At 52.8% G+C, this 22,560-nt stretch overlaps 1 protein-coding gene and 1 long non-coding RNA gene across 4 annotated transcripts in view; one reads left to right on the top strand and one right to left on the bottom strand.

Annotated features, from left to right (window-relative positions):
* The window catches only part of SYNE3 (spectrin repeat containing nuclear envelope family member 3), a 978,380-nt gene that overhangs the window by 897,008 nt on the left and 58,812 nt on the right, over positions 1-22,560 (bottom strand). For 2 of the 3 annotated variants that reach the window (XM_082733264.1, XM_082733263.1), the window contains 9 exons: positions 18,165-18,347; positions 17,498-17,641; positions 16,365-16,499; positions 13,225-13,386; positions 12,924-13,096; positions 12,383-12,512; positions 11,130-11,288; positions 8,073-8,222; positions 7,028-7,066 (listed from right to left, as the gene is read on the bottom strand). In XM_082733264.1, coding sequence (XP_082589390.1) covers positions 7,028-7,066; positions 8,073-8,222; positions 11,130-11,288; positions 12,383-12,512; positions 12,924-13,096; positions 13,225-13,386; positions 16,365-16,499; positions 17,498-17,641; positions 18,165-18,347 — 1,275 coding nt within the window. Of the gene's footprint in view, positions 1-6,987; positions 7,067-8,072; positions 8,223-11,129; positions 11,289-12,382; positions 12,513-12,923; positions 13,097-13,224; positions 13,387-16,364; positions 16,500-17,497; positions 17,642-18,164; positions 18,348-22,560 lie in introns of all 3 variants that reach the window. The other variant, XR_014312397.1, reaches the window with a different exon arrangement.
* On the top strand, positions 8-14,347 carry LOC309866058. Its single transcript, XR_014312398.1, has 3 exons — positions 8-5,135; positions 11,220-11,322; positions 13,761-14,347. It is a non-coding gene; the product is annotated as an uncharacterized lncRNA (long non-coding RNA).

Raw genomic sequence — 22,560 nt, 5'->3', positions numbered from 1 at the left:
CAGAACAAAGGCAGGTGTGAGTGGGCTCAGGGGCCCTGAGCGGGTGGGGAGGGCGAGGGGGACGCTAGGTGAACAGCGGCTCTGGGCTGACTAGCTGGGGCTCAGTTTGCCTGACTGGGAAGCGGGGCTAATGTCCGTTTTGCCGGAAATGAGGATCCCGGGGTTTCTCACGGCAGTCACGGTAGGGAAGGTACCGCTGTGCTCGGCGCCACGCTCTCCAGCACCACCTCCTCCCCCTTCTCCTCCACCTTCTGCATCACCACCGTCACCATCGACACCGCCAGTATCACCCAAAGGCCAGATACACGGGTCCGAAAGCCTAATCAATGGTCTTGCTGTAATACCCATGAAAGTTGCCAAAACACATTTCCCAAAGTCTAGAGGCACTGGCTGGGTTGTGGCCTTGTGGGATGTCCTCACTGCCAAAGAGTGCAGGCCCAAGAGCTGGCTACTCAGGGAAGTAGAGGCCCCATGGCCCAAAGACAGCACAGTGCAGGGCAGAGGCCTAGCTCTTAGGGACCTGGCTGACTAGGGTCCAATGTGGACTCTGTCACACAGTATCTCTATGACCTTGGCAGAGTCAGTAACCTCTCTGGGCCATTTCAGTCCCAGCAAGATGGGGATAAAACACCTACCCCCATTTGTCAGGTTCTAGAGAGGAGTCAAAGCAAAGTATATTTATATACCAATTTAAAAAGTATATTAGTAGGACTACTATTGTAGAATGTATCTCTTGGGCCCTTGAAGAACCAAAGGGTCGCTGTCCAGGAACCAAGAGCTACAGTGAAGTGATGGAGAGGATGATGATGACGATGAAGGTAATGGTGGTGGTGGTGATGGTGGTGGTGGTGATGATGATGGTGGAAGAGGTGAAGATGATGGAGATGGTGATGATGATGGTGGTGGTGATGGTGGTGATGGTGATAGCATGAGGATGGTGATGGTGGTGGTGGTGATGATGATGGAGGAAGAGGTGAAGATGATGGAGATGGTGATGATGATGGTGGTGGTGATGGTGGTGATGGTGATAGCATGAGGATGGTGGTGGTGGTGATGATGATGGTGGAAGAGGTGAAGATGATGGAGATGGTGGTGATGGTGGAGATGATGATGAGGATGATGGGGATGACGGTGGTGGTGATGGCAATGATAGTGACGATGGTGATGGTGATGCGGTGGTGATGATCACCATGGAGGTGGTGAGGAGGATAACAATGACGACAATGGTGGTGATGGTGACAATGGTGAGGATGGTGATGGTGGTAAGGAAGGTGAGGATGATGATGGCAACGGCAGTGATGGTGGTGATGAGGAAGCATTGCTGAATGTGGGTGTTCTTGGGAGGTTCTGACCTGAACACTTCTGACTCTCCAGCTCTCACACTTGACTCACCTCACCTCCTGCCACACGATCTCCTCCAGGTTGATAACACTTGACCCTATGCCTCCAGCTCAAGTGTTCTCACTCACCAAAGCCCTTTGCCACTGACTTTGCAAAACCAGACTTCTTGTAACCCACACAGCTGAGAGGCCCTCCTGGTGGCACTGCTATCAGCAGTGTCTCGAGGAGGGGGGAAGGTAAGTCACCTGAGTCACCGAGTGAGCATGAGTTCCCAGCGACATCATGGGTCTCCCAGTAAGGCACCAAGAATACAGCAACCCTTTCACAACATTCCTGCCAGAAATGCACAGCCCAACTCCAATCACAAGGAAATACCAGGGAAACGTGCCTTGAGGGACATCCTATAAAATCTCTGACCTGGACTCAAGGTCAAGGTCAAGGAAAACAGAAGACAAGTTCTAGCCTAGAGGAAACCAAAGAGATGTACCAACTGAATGCAGTGGGTGACCCTGTACTGGATCCTGCACGGAGGAAAGAGGTCTACAAAAAAGACCAGAAGTGGAATATTAAAACAATGGGATATGACTCAGTGACAAAAAGAAATGAGCTTTCAAGCAACCCCAAAACCAGGTGGGAACCTTAAATGCATATTACCAGCTGAAAGAAGCCAGTCTGAGAAGGCTCCATATGGTCTGATTCCAACTCTACGATGTTCTGGAAAATACAAAACTACAGAGACAGTAGAACAATCCGTGGTTGCCAGGAGCTCGGCGGGGGAGGGTTGGGTAGGTGGCGCATGGGGATTTCTTGGGCAGTGAAGCTGTTCTGCGTGGCACGAGGAAGGTGGATATGTGCCATTCCACATTTGTCAAACCCATAGAACAAGCTTCACAGTGAACCCTGATGTAAACTCCGTGCTTCAGCTAACAGGGATGTGTTGATATTGTGACAGATCGATTGTGGCCAACAGAGCATACCAGTGCAGGATGGTAATGATAAGGGAGAAGTGGGAGAAGGGTGGAGGAGAGGGACTAGCTGGAACCCTCTGTATAGTCTGCTTGATTTTTCTATCAACCTAAAACTGCTCCCCAAAAAAAGTCCATTAATTTTTTAAAAGGCTATCAAGGCAGCTTTAAGATTTTGAATAATGACTCTGCATTAAGTAATGGAATTTCACCCACACGGAGTCTTACTGACACTGATTGTGTTCACTGGAAAAAATAAGACAAAGACAGAGGCACCCAGGACCCAGCACGAGAAGAGACGCCAGAGCAGCTGTGGGCGGGGAGCGCGGTCACCAGCCTGGACTGCCCAGAGGCCAGGGACAGGAGGCCAGAGACACGCTCACGAGGCTTAGTGAAGCAGGAGTTACCATTACCTCGCTGGGGGTGAACTTCAGAGGAGTGGGGAGGTGGGCAGAAGGCAGGTGGGCTGCGTGACGGAATTGGGGGGAACTGAGGACATAGGGCACATAGAGAAGAACCTGTCTGGATTTCTGAAGTCAAAGACAAGTTTTAAAACCTTGATGTCCGAAGAGTTAGCATAGACTCTTTCCTACATCGGTCGTAGCCTGTCGCTTCTGGGCTTGGTGGACAGATGGACAGACAGGGGCCCGGGATAACACAGCACATGGGGGGAGGCCCGGCCTGGGCTCTCTCCTCTTCAAGGTCAGAGACTGCACAGTCCCAGAAAGCCCAACCCTTTGACCAAGAAAGAGGCAAAGTTAGCCCCCAAAATCGCACAGGGAATCACAGCGGGACAAAGCCACGTTACATCTTCTCTGTCCCCAGCCCAACTGGGCCCTTTGTCACATATGGAAAACGGGCCAAGAGGCCATGCTCCTCCCACTACAAAGAAGGTGGTCACAAGCGACAAAGGCTGGCACCTGAGTGTTAAGAGTGTCATGCTAGTGCATAGTAAAGATTTTTTAAAAAAAGATTATTTTTTAAAAAGTTGCCATCTAATGTAGAGAACTCACTAAGGCTTCCTTATATTTGACAACTCAGTATTTCCCCTGATCTAGGACACTGACCGTGAGGTGTGTCATTATTTTATAAACCACTCAGAAAGGACACAACCAACCAAGATGAGGCATCTGATGGGAGACTCCACCTAAATCTGGGCCCCAAGGGGCCTCGCCTTCCCTGTCAGGGGAAAGGAGAAGTCATCCCACCTCCCAGTAAGGGGAAACAAAGAAATACGAGGTATTATCTTGGCACTGGGTGAAGTGAGGGGAGTCCCTCTTCCCTGCGAATGTGACCCACAGCTCCTGGGTGTGGGGAGGGGAGAGCTCTGAGTTTACACAATCAGTGTGAGCTGAAGGAAAACAAAACAAGACACCACCTGCAACCAAAGATTTTCCACTTAGAGAAATCTCAGGTGGTGAGCGTCCTGGGTGGTGGAGGGAAGCAAGCCCAAATCCTCGGGGAGAGAAGTAGATCCTAGTAAGTCGCCCAAATTCCAGAAATGTGAAAATGTGAAAAATCTCGAGTCTTAAGACCTATGCAATATGACGGAGTAAATAAAATGTAACTTTGGGTGGCTCGGGTCTGGGGCTACACCCACAGGGGCCACAGTATGCATGGGAGGGGGTGGGGGTTGCTCTCCAGTCGTGCAAACCGGTGCCTTGGCCCTGCCCCAGTCGACCCAGGCAACCAGAAACCCTTGCCAATCTGTTCTTCAACAAACAATGTGTTCTTCCCCACGCCCATGCAAAAATGCAGTCGACTCATGGCCCAGTTGCGATTGAAAAAGCAATTATGTGTCCTGTGTCTGAATGCTGCAGGCACGCGTCTCCGGTGGCACCAAGCTGCCAAGTGTGTAGGCAGCTGCAAATTTAATAAATCTTAATTATTGTGTTTATACAAACAAGCAGGCTGAAGCCACTGACGTCGCTGGAGCTTTCAATGACTTGGTGCATGGAGGGAAAAAAAAGTGCAGAGAACCAACTGCTCATAAATAATTAGCTTCGGGGCAGGTCCCCCACCCCTTCCTTTTGGACTAAAAATCACATACGAAAGGTTTTTAAGTTGGCAAGATTACAACAGCCTGAAGACAGAGTCTGCTTTCTGCCAGTTGGGCGCGCGCGTGTGTGCACGTGCACGCGCATTGGCGCAGGTATGCGCATGCGCACAAACAGACAGGCAAACCACTCAAGAACCGAACCAAAGGGAGAAATCCCTCCACCCCCAGGAGCGTCACTGCTCCCTTTGTTCTCGGAAAGATAAGCAGGGGCCGTGTCCGCAGAAGTCTTCCGGGGCCTCACTGATGGGGCAAGTAAGCACCTACTGTATGCCGGTTGTTACAGGAACTCTGCAGACCGTTAGCTCGGTGGACCCTCATTCTGTTCAGCGGAAAACTGTGGCTGAGGGACACGTGGACAGGCACACACGCTAACGGCGGGTCTTAGATTCAAATTTGGGGCACAAAACCGTGGTTCTCAAAGTGTGGCCCCAGGCGGCCTCAGCATCACTTGGGAACCTGCTAGAAACGCAGGTTCTTGGGCCATCTCAGCCCCTGTGAATCAGACACGCAGAGTGGGACCCAGAAGTCTGTGCTTCAGCTGTCACATCAGTGAGCCCACAATGGTCTCTGCACACTGGCTTGTAGGCTGCTTACATCCCTGCAGCCGGCTTCACAAAAGCCAGCCAGCCAGCCAGCACCGAACTCAGATGTTCACCTACTTAGTTATTCTACAGAGCCCGAATAAGCACTTTTTTTTTTTTTTAAAGCCACAAAGAGCCTGCCTGTTTTACAAACCCTACAAAACTGTGCCCAACGTCTGCCGGCTGCAGGTAAGACAATCCCTGCTATAAAGACCCCAGTCTGCTGCTGCCCTTCAGAGCCCCAGCCCCAGAGACACTCACTGCCCTGAGCACCATCAGCTGGACGTGGGAGCCCTCCTCCCAGGCGCCCTCCACCCCGAGGGGATGCCCAGTCCCCCGGGGGCGGGTCTCTACTCTTGTGCTCACCCATGGATCTCAATTTCCCAGTGGCACAAAGTTGGGGCTCAGTAAACCCTTGTGAAATGAACGAAGAGTGAATGAGTGGGAGACATCAAGTGAACACAGGGCTGTGGACACTCCACATTCAGCCAGTACAAGCTCCCAGGATGCTGAACCTGCTCGGGAGGCCTGGTGCCCCAGCCACGTGTCCCCCTACACAGAAACATTCAGTGAGCACTTACGGTGTGCAAGGTATCAGGGACCCAGACAAGACTCCCATGGAGTCCAACCAGAAGCTCCAGATCAGAAGAGGGTTCCCCATGGAGGGGCTTACAGTGCGGAGGCCACCAGGAGTCACCAGGCTAGACTGGGAGACACCCTGTTCTTCCTGAAGCTCTTCCCCATTTCTTGGGGAGACCCTCTGTTATTCCAAATTAGGGGTAAAACCAGACCTCTAGTCTCTCTGAAAAATTCTACAAATAACTTTTCACATGATCTTCCATACCCATTCCAAAGGAAATAAAGTCAGCATTGATAATTGATTATTGATCATTCCATTTTACAGATGGGGAAAGTAAGAGGCAAAGCAACTCAATCCAAGCTAGTTGACGGCTGGCCCAAAGCACAGTGTTGGTCTTGTGACGGCCCCATCCCGTCCAGGGGACACCCACTCCCCTGCAGATGTGAGATGTGAGCCCCAGTCAGAGACCAAGAAGAAATCCTGGTGTGCAAAGCACCTGGAAACAGATTCCACGGCATTAGGGAGCTTGAGGAACCCAGAGCTATCTGGAGCAGAGCACACTGAAGGCTCTCTTCGTTACGGGCCGGTGCTTGGCAGGGAAACAAGTGTGTTTCCTTGGAAAAGGTGACATCAATATACATTGGGTTTTCCCCGAAACAGGGATGCCCACTGGGCCCCCGAGATGCCGTTTCCAAGGCACAGCATGGAAAGCCAAGATGTGGGCTTTGGAGCCAGAGGCCAAAGACCACCCAGAAGCTGCATGGGCTGGGCTGAACGAGTCATTCCAATCCGGTCATGGCTCAGTTTCCTTATGCTTATGTGGAGGGAATGATGCCTCTTGAGAGTTGATGGGACAGTTAAATGAGATGCCCTGATCATGATTTAGCACGATTCCTGGCACACAGTGGACAGTCACTACCTAGCATCGAGGGCAATAATAATTATTACTCATTAAGATTATTACTGCTGTCACTGTGACTGTCTTGGCCCGCAAGCACCTCGGGAGGGGCTCTTGGCACTTCTCAATGGGCCCAAGCGGAAACACCTGCTGGTAGAACAGGAAAGGCACGACTCCCCCCTTCCCCTTCTGTCCCTGCCCTGAGCCCTGGACACCCAGCCACCACTCAGGGGGGCCCACGATCCAGCATGCCCGAATGGTCCAGGTTTCCTGGGACAGGCCTGGTGTATACCTGTTGTCCCCACATAACTCCCAACAGTGTCCCTGTCCGTTCCCCATCACATCCTGGTTTTGCGTGAAAAACTCCAGGGTCCTTCCTCTATCATGGGTGTGTCACAACCGAGTACATTCTGTACCCTCCTGGGGCTTTCCCAGGGCCCCGGGGCCCCACATAGGGCAGCCCGGAGCTCATTCCCCACAAAATGTGCCTCGCACCTCATGGAACCTTCCAGAAAGCCCAGGAGTCTGGCTTCAGCATCGCAGGCCTACCAGCCTCCAGACACCCTGCCCTCTAGCGTGTGGAGCAGATGGCAGACACGGTACCTTTTGGAATCCAGTCGGCTCCCCTGGAGAACTCTGTGTCTGTTATTTTCGGGAAGGAAAGGAAAAGGGGAAAAAAGACATTAAGTGAGTGAAACTCAAATCCCAACAGAGCCTGTAATGGAATATTCATTCTGTCAGGGGAGTGTTTCTTTAAAACTTCTGGTCATCTGGATAGGCTGAACCAGCAGGTGATTCGATTTAATGAGCTTTTTAACGCACTTCAGGCCCAGGTGGGATTCTGTCTGGGAAGGCTCAGGCCAGGGGGCCCCTGGCCGGGGCTATGCTGACACCTAGTGGCCAGCATTGGCTGTTGCAGGGACAGCGGAGCAGGAGCGCCAAAGCTTGGTGTCTGGGGTCTGAGGACCCATACATAGGGCCCCCCGAGGCTACCTCAAAGGCCCTCACCTCCGGCTAGCCCTGTGCCTCTAGTTTCCCCGTCGCATCTCAGAGAATAACAACAGCACCTTCTTTATAAGGTTGTTACATGGATATCACATTTCATAAAGGCTCTCATGACTATTACTACTTTTTTGTGCAAGGGGACATGGGGACACAAAGGGGGAAGGTGCTTGTCCCACATCGCAGAGCAAATCGGTGGGGGAGCAGGGCTGGATCCCAGGGCTGAGGGCCGCGCCCCCCTCTATCATGCCTCCACTGGTGGGGCGCTCTGAATGCTGGCTCTGTGGCTTCCTGGCTCTATGACCCTGAGAGTTCCACTTCTCTGCGTCTCAGCCCCTGCTTTGGAAACTGGAGACAGGACTGAATAGCGTCCTGAAGGTTTTAGCTCAGTAGGCAGCAAAGCTGTCCTCACACATTAATGGTGATGGCTCCCGCCATCGTTCCCAGAGCGCCAGCCACACGGGGCAGCAAGACGACCATGTGACATTTTGTAACCGAGCACTGCTCTCTTGGAGTGGTCGCCTCAGTCTGGAGTGTGGAGGCCCAGGGCAGAATGTGTGTGGCCCAGCTCGTCTCCCTACGTGAGCCTGGGCTTAGCCAGAGTCCCATCCTGAGGGCCTGGGACCCACGCTTCCTTAGCACCTACCAGCAGGTAGCTAGAGTCCTTGAGCTTGGACTTGTACAGCATCCACTGGTACCGCAAGTCCTCCAGCTCGTTGGAGGTCCCCCTTGCTGGCCCAAGTTGAAGGAGGTTCTCGAAGAGATGCTGACCTTCTGGCACCCGAGCCTCCAACTCCTGTGGGGAAAGGGCAGTGTCCTGTGAGCCTTCTAAATGGCCCAGACCACCCCACCTGGCCGGTTACCAGGAGCCAATCAAATTTCACTTGAGAGGCATCTGGCAGAACCTGTAAGGTGAGAACCCCTTCAGGCAAATTCAAGCCTAGGCCAGGCAGTCACTTTTGGGAACAATCCGGAATGATCTCCATGGTTACTTCCATCTCTAATGTTCTAGAACTGAGTCTTCTGGAGGGCTTGGCATCAGAGTTGCCCTCATTATAAAAAGCTACCACGGTTGAACATGCTTTTCTGTTGGCATGGGTAAGCCTGGATGTGGGCTATGGGGATTGGACAGATAATCCTCAGGACTCTGGGGCTGTAGTGATGTGGGGGTAGGAGCAGGGCTCCAAATCAGAGCACATGGGTCTAAATTCTGGCTTTGTAGCCTTGCTTTCATCCATCCTACTCACAGTGTGACACAGGTAGTTTGCCTAGCTTCTCAGAACCCACGAGAGTGTGAGCTGGACAAGAGTGAGGCTTAACCTGGGGCAGTCGCAAGTTGTCTGTGATACAGCAGACAGTTGGGCAGTGGTGGCAAGAAATCAAGAAATGAATTGCGGCCGAATGTGAAGTAGGAGGTCCACTAGGTCATTGTCCCCTAGATCATTGGACAAAACCTCTCTCCGAGAACAAACTACTAAAAACACTGAAAAGGCTTCCAAGAGTTGGCAAGAGAGTGAGGCACATCAGGCTAAAACCCAGGAAATGATGAAGCCCAGAGAAGTAAGCCCATTGTCAGGCCTGCTTTTGCCTGCAGGACACTTGCCAATCTGGAAGAAAGAGTTGTGAAGCAGATCATGATTTTGGAAGCCTCACAGGGCTACAGAGACAAAGGTCAAGGCCTGGGCTCTGTAGGAGTGGAGATTCTCATAATCTGCTCCCCCTGTGGCTGAGACTTCCTAAAGGTTAATCAGAAATAAACTCACACCCTGTGTGGACTAAAGTCTGCTCCAAGTCATCAGGGGGCGCAGGGAGCCTCCAACATTGAACTTGGATTCCCTGGTTTCAGAACAATGAAGCCCTCCTTGCCTGGAAGCCACAGACAAAATCGTCCCTGGAGAAGAGATGATCCTCAATTTCAAATTAGCCCTATACGTCTTTCACCACACGTGATGCCCAGCACATAAGCAAAGCAGCCCCTCGCCTGCAAGACACTGACAACAACAACAGGCAGAAACAACATGCAGAAGAAACGTTCCTAAGATGACTTGAGATACTAGAATTATTAGATACACTTGGTAAGGCAGGTCTCTTTACTAGGCTCGAAGGATTAAAACACCAGGCTGAAGAAGATCAGCAGGGTTCTGGAAGCTATGGAAAGTGACAGAGTGGTTATTTCAAGAGAACTGGGTAGAAATTACAGAACTGGGGAATATGTATCAAAAGGTAAGGGCATAACAGACATGTGTAAAATGAATGAGACACAGCTAAAGAGAGAATCTGTAAACTGGAAGGCAGGCTAGAAAAAGTCTCCAGAATGCAACAGGAAGAGACTGAAGGATGAAAAAGACATAAGAGAAGCGAGGAGACATAGAGCCCCCAGTGAGAAGGAAGACCATGTTTCAGCAGCGTCACAGAAGGAGAGGAGAAGGGGAACAAGGCAGTATGTTAAGAGGCAATAAACAGAGGCAATATGATAAAGTATCACAGAATTTTCTAGAAAGACTCTAAACCACAGATTCCAGAATCCAGATGAGTTCCAGGTAAGAAAAATGTAAAAAAAAAACCCAAACCCTAACATATCCCAGTAAAACTGCAGAGAAACAAGGAAGAAAAGAGGTAGGCTGGGGCCTGGTTGAGCTGACCTCATGTGATATGCTTAGGGTGCAGATGTGTTTGGATTCTATACTGAAAAGTTCTCATCAAGGGAAGAACAAAGGCAGGTTTATGATGCTAAAGGTCACTCTGGCTGCAGATCTGAGCTGTGACCTGGATGGGGTCCCAACAGGAAGGAAGGAGGCCAGCTGGGAGCCTGCCACCATAATCAAGGTCAGAAGTGGTAACTACCTAGATTAACACAGTGGTAGCAAGCGGGCACAGAACAAAACACACCCAGGGGTGGAATCCAGAAGGGCTTGGGGGATTGTTTAGATGTGGAAGTGAAGGAGAAAGAAGATTGGTGGTAGAAGGATTGTAAAAATCGCTACGATCCTCCCAGTACACCTCCTCCAGCCATATCCATGCCCTTTGTGATATGGCCTTGAGAATTTCCCATCAGGAGGTGGAGACGCTTTTTCCTCCACCTGAATCTGGCTTGGCCTTGTGATTTTCCTTGTCCAACAGAATACAGGGGAAGTCATGTACCAGTTCCTACTCTAGGCCTCAGAAGGGCGCCCCCACTTACCCTCTCAGGTAATGGCTCTGCTACTAGAAGCCTGGGCTGCCCACAGGAGGAGAGCCGATGCGGGGTTCGTCTCCAGCAGCCTGCCAACCCCCAGTAGAGCTGCCCAGCCGACCGATAACTGACAGCAAATCAGGGAGCCCTGCTGAGACCAGAAGCATTGCCCAGATGGCCTTAGCCTAGACTGCCAACCTTCAGAATCATGAGTTCAATGAAACGGGCTGTCTGAAGCCACAACCCGTCAGAATGGTTTGTTACACAGCAACAGCTAACTGATATCAGAGTTGAGATTAGTAGTGATATTTTCCAAGTTCCCTAGGCTGAAGGAATGAATGGTTCTTCTAGAGTTCTTCTGAAACATGTGAACCCCAAAAGTTTAAGAACTGTTATTTATACATAAGTAAAAATGGCTCACAAGCCAAGTGCGTCCTCTTTTTTTTTTTTTTTTTTTTAAGAATTCCCTGGTGGCAAGCACATCCACGGGGGGAAACCCTGTGGACAGAGGGTCTTTCTGTGGGAACTAACCTGCAGCTTTGTCTCCCGGGTCCTCAGATCCTTGGCGGTGGCTGTTCTCATGGTGACGATTCTAACCAGCTTGGCATTTTCCTCCTCCAGCCACTGCTCGAAGTCCCTCCGGAGCCGGGAGAAACCTTCATGGCCGCCTTCATCCCGGAGCGGATTTGCCTGCAGAGCACACAGCCCCGTCAAGGCATCAGAGGTGAAACAGCCCATCGGCCCCGAACCCTGGGGGTTTCCACGGAGGCAGAAGATGGGGATGAGGATGCACAGAAGGAAGAAGAGGGGCCTGGGCGGGGGGAGGCATGGCCCTCCATTCAATGCGGCCATGTTAGGAGTTTAATTCTGATTCAGGTCCCGGGGTCCCGCAGGGTTGGAGTGGCTTAGGGGTCTGCCTCCGCCGGTGCTCAGGGTGCCCTGGGCCCCCCAGGTCTGTGCCACGGGGTCTCGTGGATGGGTGTCTTCAGGGCACATGGGATCACGGCACTTTCAGCCCCGAGCTGCTGGAGCTATGGCAGTGGGTCATCGTGGCCACCTGCTGGTGTCCTAGTGGCAGCCGCCACCATTCTTTACCAGGACGGCTGGAACAGTGGTCACCTGTGCACCACACCTGGCCCTCTCCGGGCTCTGGGGCCAGAGGGAATGTCTCAAATGCAAGGCCGTTGTCAGCGAGGCTGTGGGTGTGGCCCTCTGAGGGCCCGAGGTCCCAGTCTGCCGGGACCATTTTTCTGTGCAGACCACCTTTCCCCCACCCTAACCCCGCCACCGGTCACAGCGACCCCGGGCAGGTCATTTGGGAAGGGACAGTACAAGAATACAGGGGAGAATGACAGCTGGCATTGGCTTCTGAAGAACCAAGAAGGAACGTCTTTTTAATGCGTTTCCTTGGCCATCGAGAGAAGGGGCAGATAACGCAAGGTGGTTAGGTTAGATCTCTCCAACAAAATACGGCGTAGGGCACAAAGAGGGGCCCACCCTGCACGAGTGCAGTTTGCACTCAGGGGCCAGCAGGAAGCCTTCAGCCCTGCGGGACCAGCTGGCTATCTCGTGTCCGAGGGGTGAGGACCTGTCCCCACAAGGGACGCCTCTGACCTTCCCTGGGGCCTGGGTCTGGGGTCTCTGGGTCCCTCAGTACCGTGGCACAAGGAGCAGGGGCAGGGGCCTCCAGGATGAGACCCAGCCGAGTCCTGAGCCGAGCACGTGGCTGAAGACCATCCCCCATCCCCGACGCCAGCCCCGGCCACCCCCCCGGGGAGGTGCACCTGACGGCGACGCCTGGAGACAGGATCCACGGGATCGATGAGAAACCCGGCCTTTGGGATGTTGTTGGTGAAAATCATTTTCTTCCCCGAGTCCACCTCCATCCTCTGAAGCTGCCGGTTTCTGATGAGGCTGAGGAGACAAACGGGCCAGTCACCGCGGTGATGCGACGGGGACTCGCCAGGTCACAGAAGTAACAGAACCAGGGCACCGCGTGGTAGGAGCCCGTCCTCTGGGTCGCCGGTCCTTCGGGTGTGCCAGAACGCTCCCCTGGCACACGCATTTCCAGTTTCCTACTGGGGACCCACGTGACCTTGTCATTAAAGTGTAGGTGCCCATGGACAAGGGGGAGGCCCCAGGCAGCGCGGGCTGGGGGCTCAGCCCCAGGCTGGGACACGGCCCTTGGGACAGACCCGAGCTGCGCCTGGCATCATGCTTGGCGCCCAGTGGAACCCCGGCCTCCTGTTCTAGGGGCACCCCAGGGCTCTCCCCTGCATGGGAAGGGGGTGTTGCCTGAGACCAGGCTCCGAACCAGGGACTCACCTCAGCAGGCTTTCCTCCAGCCGCCTCAGGGCCTGCCACGAAGCCACCAGCTCCTCCAGCTCCTCCTGGACCACGGCAGCCCCTTCCGGAGACGACTTCTTCATCACCAGCTGGCCGTGCGCTTCGACGAGGGGCAGCTGGGCCTCCTTCTCCGGGAGCTCAGCCAGCAGCCTCTACAGGACACGTGGCCCCGCACAGTGAGAGGTCGGGGCGGGGGTCTCCGGTCCCCGCATGTGGGATCTCTGGCCTCCCAAGCCTGCTTCTTGGGAGGCAAGGGAGGGAACTGGGTAAGCCGTCTTACCTCGACTTCGACCTCTCGGGACGGGGCGTCCCAGGGGCCCGCGTCCTCTCGGTGTGACCGCAGCTTCTGGGAGACCGTGGCAATCCACTGCCGCAGCTCCAACAGCTCGTGGCAGAAGGTACAGTGCTCCCGCACGCCCTGCTGGCACCTGTCCGTGAGGTCCTGCAGCACAGCCCCGGGGGGCCCAGTGTGGTCTGAGCACCAGAGGGGGCTGGGACCCTGGGCGCCCCCATATCCTACAGGCCCCCCAGTAAGATGGCCCTTAGGGCTCCCCACCCAGCAGGAACACAAGAGGCAAGTCCTCCCTTCTGCCCAGTACAGGGAATTTACCCTGGGCAGACCAGCTGTGGTTTAAAGTATCTTTAGTCCGGCATGACTTTTACAGACAGCACCGTGTCCGGATGAGGGTGCGGGCAATCAGGGCTCCCCCGCACCACCTGTGTGCACAACCCTCACACACCGCTTGGGAGAACCAAAGGTCAGTGTCTACTACAACTGAACACAGGCATCCCTGTGCCCCAACCATCTCACTGCAGATGTAAATGTAAGAGACACAAGCATCTTCACCAAAAGGCACGCCCGCGTGTGGTGCTGCTTATGAGAGCCCCGACCTAGAAGCTAGCCAGGTGCCCAGCGACAGAAGCACGGGTGCGTGTGCGGAGCTATCTTCGGACAGGGGGATATTTTAGAATGAACAGTTTAAACAAGAACCTAACGCAACACTGTGAATGAATTTACAGCCAACCTGTGGGCAGCTGGGAGCTGGACACAAAAGATAACGTTCTGTCGGATTCAATTAAAATAACATCTAAAATCGGGCAAACTCAATCCATGGTGTTCCAAGTTGAAAGTCGGGGTAACCCTCAGGTGCCAGGAGTGGTGGGCAGTGACTGTGGGGGGCAGGAGGGGCTCTGGGGGCCGGGGGAAGCCACTATTATTCTATGTCATGATCTGGGCACTGGCACGTGCACAGTTTTTAAAAATTCATCCAACTGCACCCTTAGACATTTGCTTTTCTAGATAGGATTATATTCTGATAGTTTTTGAAAATGGTCTTGCTTTTTCTTGCCCCTCCTCTGGGTCAGCCCCTCTCAGCTCTCTGAGGCTGGGCTTTGTTCTTCTCTGTCTTCAGGAAAGGAGGGCGCCTGTCTGTCTTCCTGGTCACCCAACCTGGGCCCCTCTGAGCCCTCCCATCGGCCCACCGCAGCGCAGTCAAACCCCCAGGTCTCTCTGCAAGACCTGGCAGAGGCCACCCCCGGCCCTGCCCTCCTGCATTCCAGATGCGGGCTGACACCACTAGACGCCAGGCCCACTAGAGCTGGGGACACACAGACGCTGCAACCCATCTTCCTGCCACAAACCAGCGACCGGAGCCCGAACAGTCACCTAAGACTCCGCTTCTCCGCAGTGTCACCACACCTGCCCCTCCTGTCCCCTGGGCACCTTCAGACCCAACACCTTCAGTGGCCTCGGGTCGCCTACTGGGGTAGGTGCCCTCCCCCAGGAGGAGACAGGAGGGTCACCTGGGCTGTGGGGGAAGGACTTATTTGCACTTAAAGGATTTAAAAATCCCTGAGTACCCCAGTAATAAAAGGGGGGACATGACTTCTTTGAAGAAATATGTAGACAACAAATAAAGAAGCATGAGACGATTGGAGAATCCGTGTTCCCCCGCTGCTAATCAGGCTCAGCTAATGCTGCTTCTAATTATTATCACGATCAAGCAGACTCATCACATGATATAAGCATTAGTGCTCATGCTTGCTGCTTCTCTGGGTTCTGTGGGCTCCCAAGCAGCAGGGACGGTGATTCCTTTTTCTCTACGCCCCCCGCCTCCACCTTGAGACCCCTAGCTGCTAATTGATTAAGTGGAGTTAAGTCAGTCATGCAGATCAGTGGGCATCTATAGGTGGGCCCGTGTTTCCTGGAAGCTCGCAGAGTGGGGCTTGGGGATTGGTTGCTGTGACAGTGATGGGGCAGGAGTGGCACCTGCACATACAGTGAGAGCGACAGGTGTGGCCACCCTGCTGCTCCACGGCCTGCAAGGTTTCCTCGTGCCCTCCTTGAACCCGCAGTGCTGAGAAACGTGTGGATCATGACCCCGGCTTGGACACTTTCCCCAGCTGATGGACAAACACAAGTTCCTGGTCCTAATAAACAGGTTGATTTTTCCAGGAATGCCTCTGCTCCGTCAACGGATGGAAGACTTTGCTTTGGTGTGATTGAAACTTCACCAAATTTTCACATTTTCAGAGAATCTCATAAGTAGAGGTGCTGGGGGCGGTCACCCACACGGGGCGTGCCTTCCTGGGACCACCTTCCGCACTTAACGTGCCAAAAGCATTTTATTCGAACTACTGCCTTTTCTCTCTCGTATCACAGGAAAGGCATCACATGCTGTTTTTACATTGCATGGACCACTTAGATTCTCTATGAATTTCGGGATGACACAGGATTTGGGGAACATTTGATATTAAAATAGGCCGGGTCCTGTAGCGAGGAGAAGTCCGCCTTAGACTGTTTTCTTGAGGGCCGGCCCCACAATCCCCTGGGCACATGTGACCAACGCAGACCTGGGCCCCTATCTGAATCAGTCACTGAAACTTGTCCTCCGGCCAGTTTTGAAGAAGCGTGCACCCCGCCCCATTCCCAGGGCTCAAGGGGCCCGTGGAAGGGTGCAGATCCGACAGAGCCCAGGGCGGCCGCTAGAGGGCGCTGCAGAGGAAGCCCCGGCAGCTGCAGCGCCACTTTCAACTTGCCCTTAACACAGCCAACGCCCACTGCACGCCCGGGGCTGCTGTGGGGATCAGAGCAGCCCGTTCTGTTCCTCAGCCTCCTGGCACACCTGGAATTATATCTGAACTTGCTATTTTGCTGACTCATGGTCCATCCACCCACGAGAATACAATCCCCCGGGGAGCAGGGGCTTTGGCTGGCTGGCTGGTGCGGCCTTCCGCCCCAGAACGCTGCCTGGCATACAGGAGGTGCTTAGTAACCATCTGCTGGGTGAATGAGGAAGAGAAGATAGGAACGGAAAAAGAACCACAGAAAGGTTGGAAGGAATAGGCAGAAAAGGCAGGAATAGAAAGAAAAGGCAGAGGAAGAACCCCAGAGTGTAGGATCCCGGGAGCCTGGTTTACCTCCAGAGATCTCTGCAGGGCCTGGTAGCTGGTGGAGAGCTGGTCCATTTTGTGCTGGTGGCTGGGGTTCCCCTGGATGAGAGGCCTCAGGGCCTCCATCTGTGCCCCTAGGTCCAGCCCTTCTTCCTGAAGCCCCTGCAGGAAAAGCAAGTGTGGCTGTCCTGTTTGCCTCTTGTCATGGGAGCCGATCAGGGTTGGGGGGAGAGTCTGAGTGGAGGAGCTCGGGAGGGTCCCGCCGTGATGGGGCTACCCACCCCTGAGGCTGCACCCTATGGCCACCTGACAGCCTCCCCTCTCAGAGCTGGTAAGATCTTTAAAAGGAGACAAAAATATTCTGGGACAGGGTGCCTGGGTGGCTCAGTCTGTTAAGCGTCTGCCTTCAGCTCAGTCAAGATCCCAGGGTCCTGAGATCGAGCCCCGCGTTGTGATCTCTGCTCAGCACAGAGTCTGCTGCTCCCTCTCCCTCTGCCTGCCACCCCACCTTCTTGTGCTCTTTCTGTCAAATAAAATCTTAAAAAAAAAATTCTGGGACACCAGCCTGGAAGGCTTCTCTGGGGAACAAACTCCCATGTGAATTCTTACTTGACGACCACTTCTCCCGGAGAAGAATCACAGCCCAACCTGAGTTTCAAAGCCCCCAAATGCACCATTTTTAATGTCTTCCTAAGAACCCTCTCAACAGAAGTATGAGCTCTGCGGGAGTTTTAAAAGGATCCTTGTATCACGTGCAGTTAAAATCTTATCAGCTCCTTATCAAGCCGATAATTATCGACCCGCAGTCTGTGCGCAGCCTGCAGGTGTTTTAAAACATTTATTTTCACTTTCAAAAACCCAATTATTTAACTGAAGGCCGCTGAACTCATTAGGAACCCTTAGCAAAGCAATTTAAGGAAAACTGAATACCCACAGTAGACTTTGGAATCACAGAGTAAACACCACTTTGCTGGGCTCGGGAATTAGCCGTCTGCAGGTACTAAAGGTCTCTTGGAGGCCGGAAGCCACCAGATAAATCAGCAGAAATTCAGAGGAAGGTCTGAGCTCAGGTGAGAGGCTCTGTGGCGGCTGGAGGGGAGCTGCTTCTGGGCGCAGCAGAGCCCCTGAGCAGGGCCACTTGGGCCCCACCAAGCCCTTACCTGCAACCTCGAGAGCTGGGCCTGTTTCCGAGGAAGGTCCTGCTGAAGCCCATTCTCGGTTTGCACCCTGTCTTGGAGGTCCGAGAGCTTCTTCTGGAGGGGCTTAAAAGCAGACCCAAAATCTTTGTGCTGGGCCAGCAAGCTCTGCAGAGACACATAACGGGCAGCACAGAAATTAAATTTCCTCACACACACCTTGCACAACCTGCCCCTCACACCCGCATGGCTCTTTCTCCAGCCTTCTCCTGGCTGCTTCACACCCACTCAGGCATCACCCCCTCCAGGAAGGCTTCCTGGAGCCCTTGCGGAGGTTGGACGCCCTCCCTGGAATCACCGTTGGGGGGTCCTCACATGACGGCTGTTCCGCTCTCTAGTACAGAAATCTCCTTTGACACTCCTGCCCCCCCAACCCCGGGGAAGCCAGTTCTGTGTGACAGCAGTGTAGACGGGTTTGGGGGGCAGAGGAGGGAATGGCAGGTGCCCAGGACACCAGTTAGAAGGCTCGCTCGTTCATCACATCCGGTGTACAGATGAGGAGCTGAGGCCATGGGGACGAAGGGAGAGGGCAGGCCACTGGCAGCTGGTGGTGCCGCTGAGGCAGGAAGGCAGGCCACCCCCCTCCCTCCCCAGATGGGCTGGTGCCCAGTGGGTGGCCCGGGACACCTACCTGCAGCTTGCTTTTCCTCTGCAGAAGGCTGTTGTGCAGCAGGTCCCTGTCCCGCACAGAGCTCGCCACCTGCTCCAGGAGGGCCGTGGCTCTCTCCGGGCCGAAGATGCTCTGCAGCAAGTCCTTCTTCAGCTGCAGCCCCGTCAGCTGCTCCTTCAAGCGCGAGCTCTCGGCCAGCGCCGCCTACGGCAGACGAGGCGTCCGGTAACCCCAGAGGCCGGCCAGGGCAGGTCCTCACTGGGAGGCTGTCCTGCTGCCCCCGCCCCCCCGCCCCATAGGACGTGCGCCTTTCATACCCGGAGTGGAGGGGATGTCAGAACATGTTGGGGAGGCCCTGCATTTCAGGGTCACCGCAATCCGCTCTCACCGCCCCCCCAACTTCCATCTAATCACCAAAACCTGGGCAAGAAGTCTACCTCCTCTCCAGCCATCCCCACTGCCATGGTCCAGTGATCCTTTCCTCAATGACCGCCCCCTCCAACCTCATCACTGACAGCAATGGGCCTACCCCCTGGGCGCTGTTTAGGACATTCTGAAGGTCTAGGGGCCTCGGGGAGCGTGGTCGGTTGGAATTCAGGAAGGCCCCCCGGAAGAGGTGACGACAGTGTGGAATTTCGCTGTGTGGGAGCTCGCCGGGTGAGGGAGGGCCTAAAGGAGACCCAATGTGATGAGAAGCTGGCTCCCATGCAGCTGCAGCCAGACCCGGCACAGCCCGGGCCCCACCTCCTCCAGGAAGCCTGCCCTGACCACATCCCCAGCCTATGCTCCCTCCTCCTGCCCCAAAGCCCTGGGCCAAACCTCAGGTTCCTGCTGATTAATTTGCTGTTCAGGGTAAGCACCTGTTGTGGCTCTGAGGGCCCCCACAGGGGTCTTGGCGTTAGCCAGCAGAGTCCTTCCATTTTATACCTGTGACATTACTGAGATACGGAGCTAGTCAGGGAGCTGGGAAGGAAGAACAAAGATCCCCCCCGGCCAGGTAGGTAACCCTAATCCAAGGCAGAAAGTGATCACTTCCCCGAAAGTTTCTACAGAGCCATCTGGGTGTTCAAGGCAGAGCTGAACACTCCTAGTTGGGGAAATCCAAGAAGGCTCCCAGAGGAGGCAGTTTTTCCAACAGCCCTGGGAGGGCAGAGAGGGTCCCTGGAGGAAGGGCAGCACAAACACGGCCAACACAGCTGAACTGGTGTAACCTTCCCACGAGGGCCTGTGGTTGGTGATCGGTCACACAGAGGACAAGCCTCTTTAGGGAGGGGGTGACCGGCACTCCCTTTTCAGCAAACCTGGACACCATACCACAGGGGTCACAAATTCCAGCTGAGGAGTCGCCATTGTGAGTGTGAATTCTGTACTAACTGGGAGGCCTTGGGTAGCTCCGAGACTCAGTTTCCTCATCTGTAAAATAGGCGAAGTCACACCCAACTCACAGGGCTGGAGGAGGCTGACATGAGGGGAGACCCAGCCAGCATTTAACACGGTGCACAGCCCACAGCGGGCACACGCTAGCACACAGCCCTTCTCAGCTGGGGTCAGTACACCGGCTCCTCCGGGATGAGCTGCATCCTCCGCCGAAAGATAGGAAGTCGTGGTAGCCACCGTCCCCAACTACCTCCGAACGTTGCTTTATTTGGAGATAGGGTTAGTAACTGAGGTTACTAAGTTGAAATGAGGTCATTAGGAGGACCCTCATTCAGGGTGACCTGGGCATTACCAAAAGGGGAACTCTGGACCCAGATACACATGCGCAGACAGAAGAGAAGGGGAGAAGCTGTCCACGTGACCCCAGAGGCCGAGATTGGAAGGATGGGTCTACAGGCCAGCCGACATCAACAACCGCCAGCAACCACCAGGTGCTAGAAGAAGCAGGGAAGCCTTCTCCTCTAGAGGCTTCAGAGATAGCATGACCCACTAGACAGCCTGATCGTGGCCTTGCTGTCTCCAGAACCATGAGAAAATGAGGTTCTGCTGCTCTAATATACCAAGTTTGGGGACTTGTTACAATTAACCCCCGAAAACAAGTATTTCAGCCACGTCCAATGTTGGGTCCTGGTGTCTCGGTTTCAGAGGAACTTTGCGGTTCCATAGGATACTCTGAGGCTCAGTGTAGGAGTTGAGTCAAGAAATATAGGGCTGGCAGCCTGTTCCTGGCCCGTGAAACCCATGCTTCCTGGGAAAGGCTGGTGAGCGTAATCCAAGACATGATCGCAGCCAGCAAACAGCATTTAAACACGGACAAACCACAGTCCTGCCCGATTTTCCAATAGACTGCTCTATGAAACTCCTGGCCTGGGGGTCCTGAGTCACATTCTAGAAAGACAGTACCTACCCCCCCACCCCCGGCCTGGCATAGGTCCTGGTTAGCTTTCTGCCCCAGGGAGATGGACAAGATGGAAACACAACTGGGATCTAGTGGGAAAAGCACCTGTCGCTGAATCAAAGCCAGCCCTGACACTATTGCTGTGTGACCTTGAGTAAGAGCCTTCCCCTCTCTGGGACACAGTTTCCTTAACAGTCAAAGGATAATGATTTAATTGTCCTGCTTGCTTCACAAATATCTTCCTAGGACCCAAGTAATGGCAGAAATAAGAACATAAGAGGCTAGAATCCACCATTCTAGTCTCAGCTCTGCCTCTCGAGTGACCTTGAAATTGAGTGCCTCTGCCTGATCTTGAACAAACACCCTAACTTCTCTCTGGCTCTGGTCCCTCAACAGCAACATGAGGAGGAAAATGATGGAAATGGAGACCAAAATCTGTACATGGATATTCAACATATACAAATGATGACAAGGAAAACTGGAAGCAACCTAAATATTGTAAGAAAGGAAAAGCATATTATGCAGCCATTTAAAGTGATGACTTTTTGGAAACATTTTATCTTTTTTCCTTAAAATTTGTTTAGTTGAAGTATAATAGACCTATAACATATTAATTTCAGATGCACAATATAGTGATTAGATATTTGTGTACACTGTGAAAATGATCACCACACGAAATCTAGCACCATCTGTCACCACAGAAAGTTATGATTATTTTTTCTTTATGACAATGGTTTTTTTTTTTTAAAGAATTTATTTACTTATTTATTTATTTGGCAGACAGGGATCACAGTAGGCAGAGAGGCAGGCAGAGAGAGGAAGAGAAGCAGGTTCCCTACTGAGCAGAGAGCCCGAAGCGGGGCTCGATCCCAGGACTCTGGAATCATGACCTGAGCAGAAGGCAGAGCCACCCAGGCACCCCGACAATGAGAGCTTTTAAGATTTACTCTTTTGGCAACTTTCACTATGCACTACGATAATGACTATAGGCACCATGCCGGACCTAACAGCCCATGACTTATTTATTCCGTAACTGCAAATCTATACCCCTTGACCCCCTTCACCCATTTTGCCTATTCCCGACACCCCACCCCATTGGCCACCACCATTCTGTTCTCTATATCTACAAGGTTTTGGTTTTTTTTTTTTTTGAGATTCCACATAGAGATGGGATCGTGTGGTATTTGTCTCTCTTGGCTTGGCTTGTTTCATTTATTGTAATGTCCCAAGATCCATCCATGTTACTTTCAGTGGCAAGATTTCATTCTTTTTTATGGCTGAGTAGCATTCCATCATGTATGCTCGGACCTATCTATCACATCTGCTTTTATCCACTCGCCCATCAGGGGACCCTTCGGTTGTTTTCAGGCCTTGGCTATTGTAAATAATGATGTCATGAACAAGGAGATGCAGATATCTTTTCAAAGTAGTATTTTTGTTTTCTTTAGATAAATACCCGGAAGTGGAATTGCTGAATCATAGGGTAGTTCTATTTTTAATTTTTTGAGGAACTTTCATACTGTTTTCCACCATGGCTGCACCAATTTATACTCCCACTGACAGTGCTCAAGGGTTCCCTTTCCTCGACATCCTCACTGATGCTTGTTATCTCTCATCATCTGACAGGTACTATCTCACTGTGGTGGTGAGATGCACTGCCCAGATGATGAGCGACGTTGAGTACCTTTTCATATGCCTGTTGGCCATCTGGTTGTTTTCCTTGGAAAAACGCCATTCAGACCCTCTGCCCAGTTTCTGCTGAAAAATTTGCCAATAGTTCATGAAGTTTCCCTTATCTGTAACACATTATTTTTCTCTTGCTGCTTTTAGGATTCTTCCTTTAAAGTTTTGACACTCTGATTATCATGGGTCTCCTTGAACCATTTTAAATGATGCCAAGAGAAAGCTCAGATGGGCCAACTATAAATATCAGAATACACAACTATATAACATGATCCCAAATACACAAAAATTGTCATGTATTATTTAAGGCTTCTATCTAATGGTGACCATGGCTAGATGGATTTTCAACAGATATAAAGGGTATTATTTGGGATTGTCTGACCTAAAATTGATTTTTCC

The sequence above is a fragment of the Mustela nivalis genome (assembly GCF_964662115.1).
Source record: "Mustela nivalis genome assembly, chromosome: 6".
NCBI lineage: Eukaryota > Metazoa > Chordata > Mammalia > Carnivora > Mustelidae > Mustela > Mustela nivalis.
The sequence above is the reverse complement of the archived record's forward strand: the minus strand, read 5'-3'. Positions and strand labels throughout refer to the sequence as shown.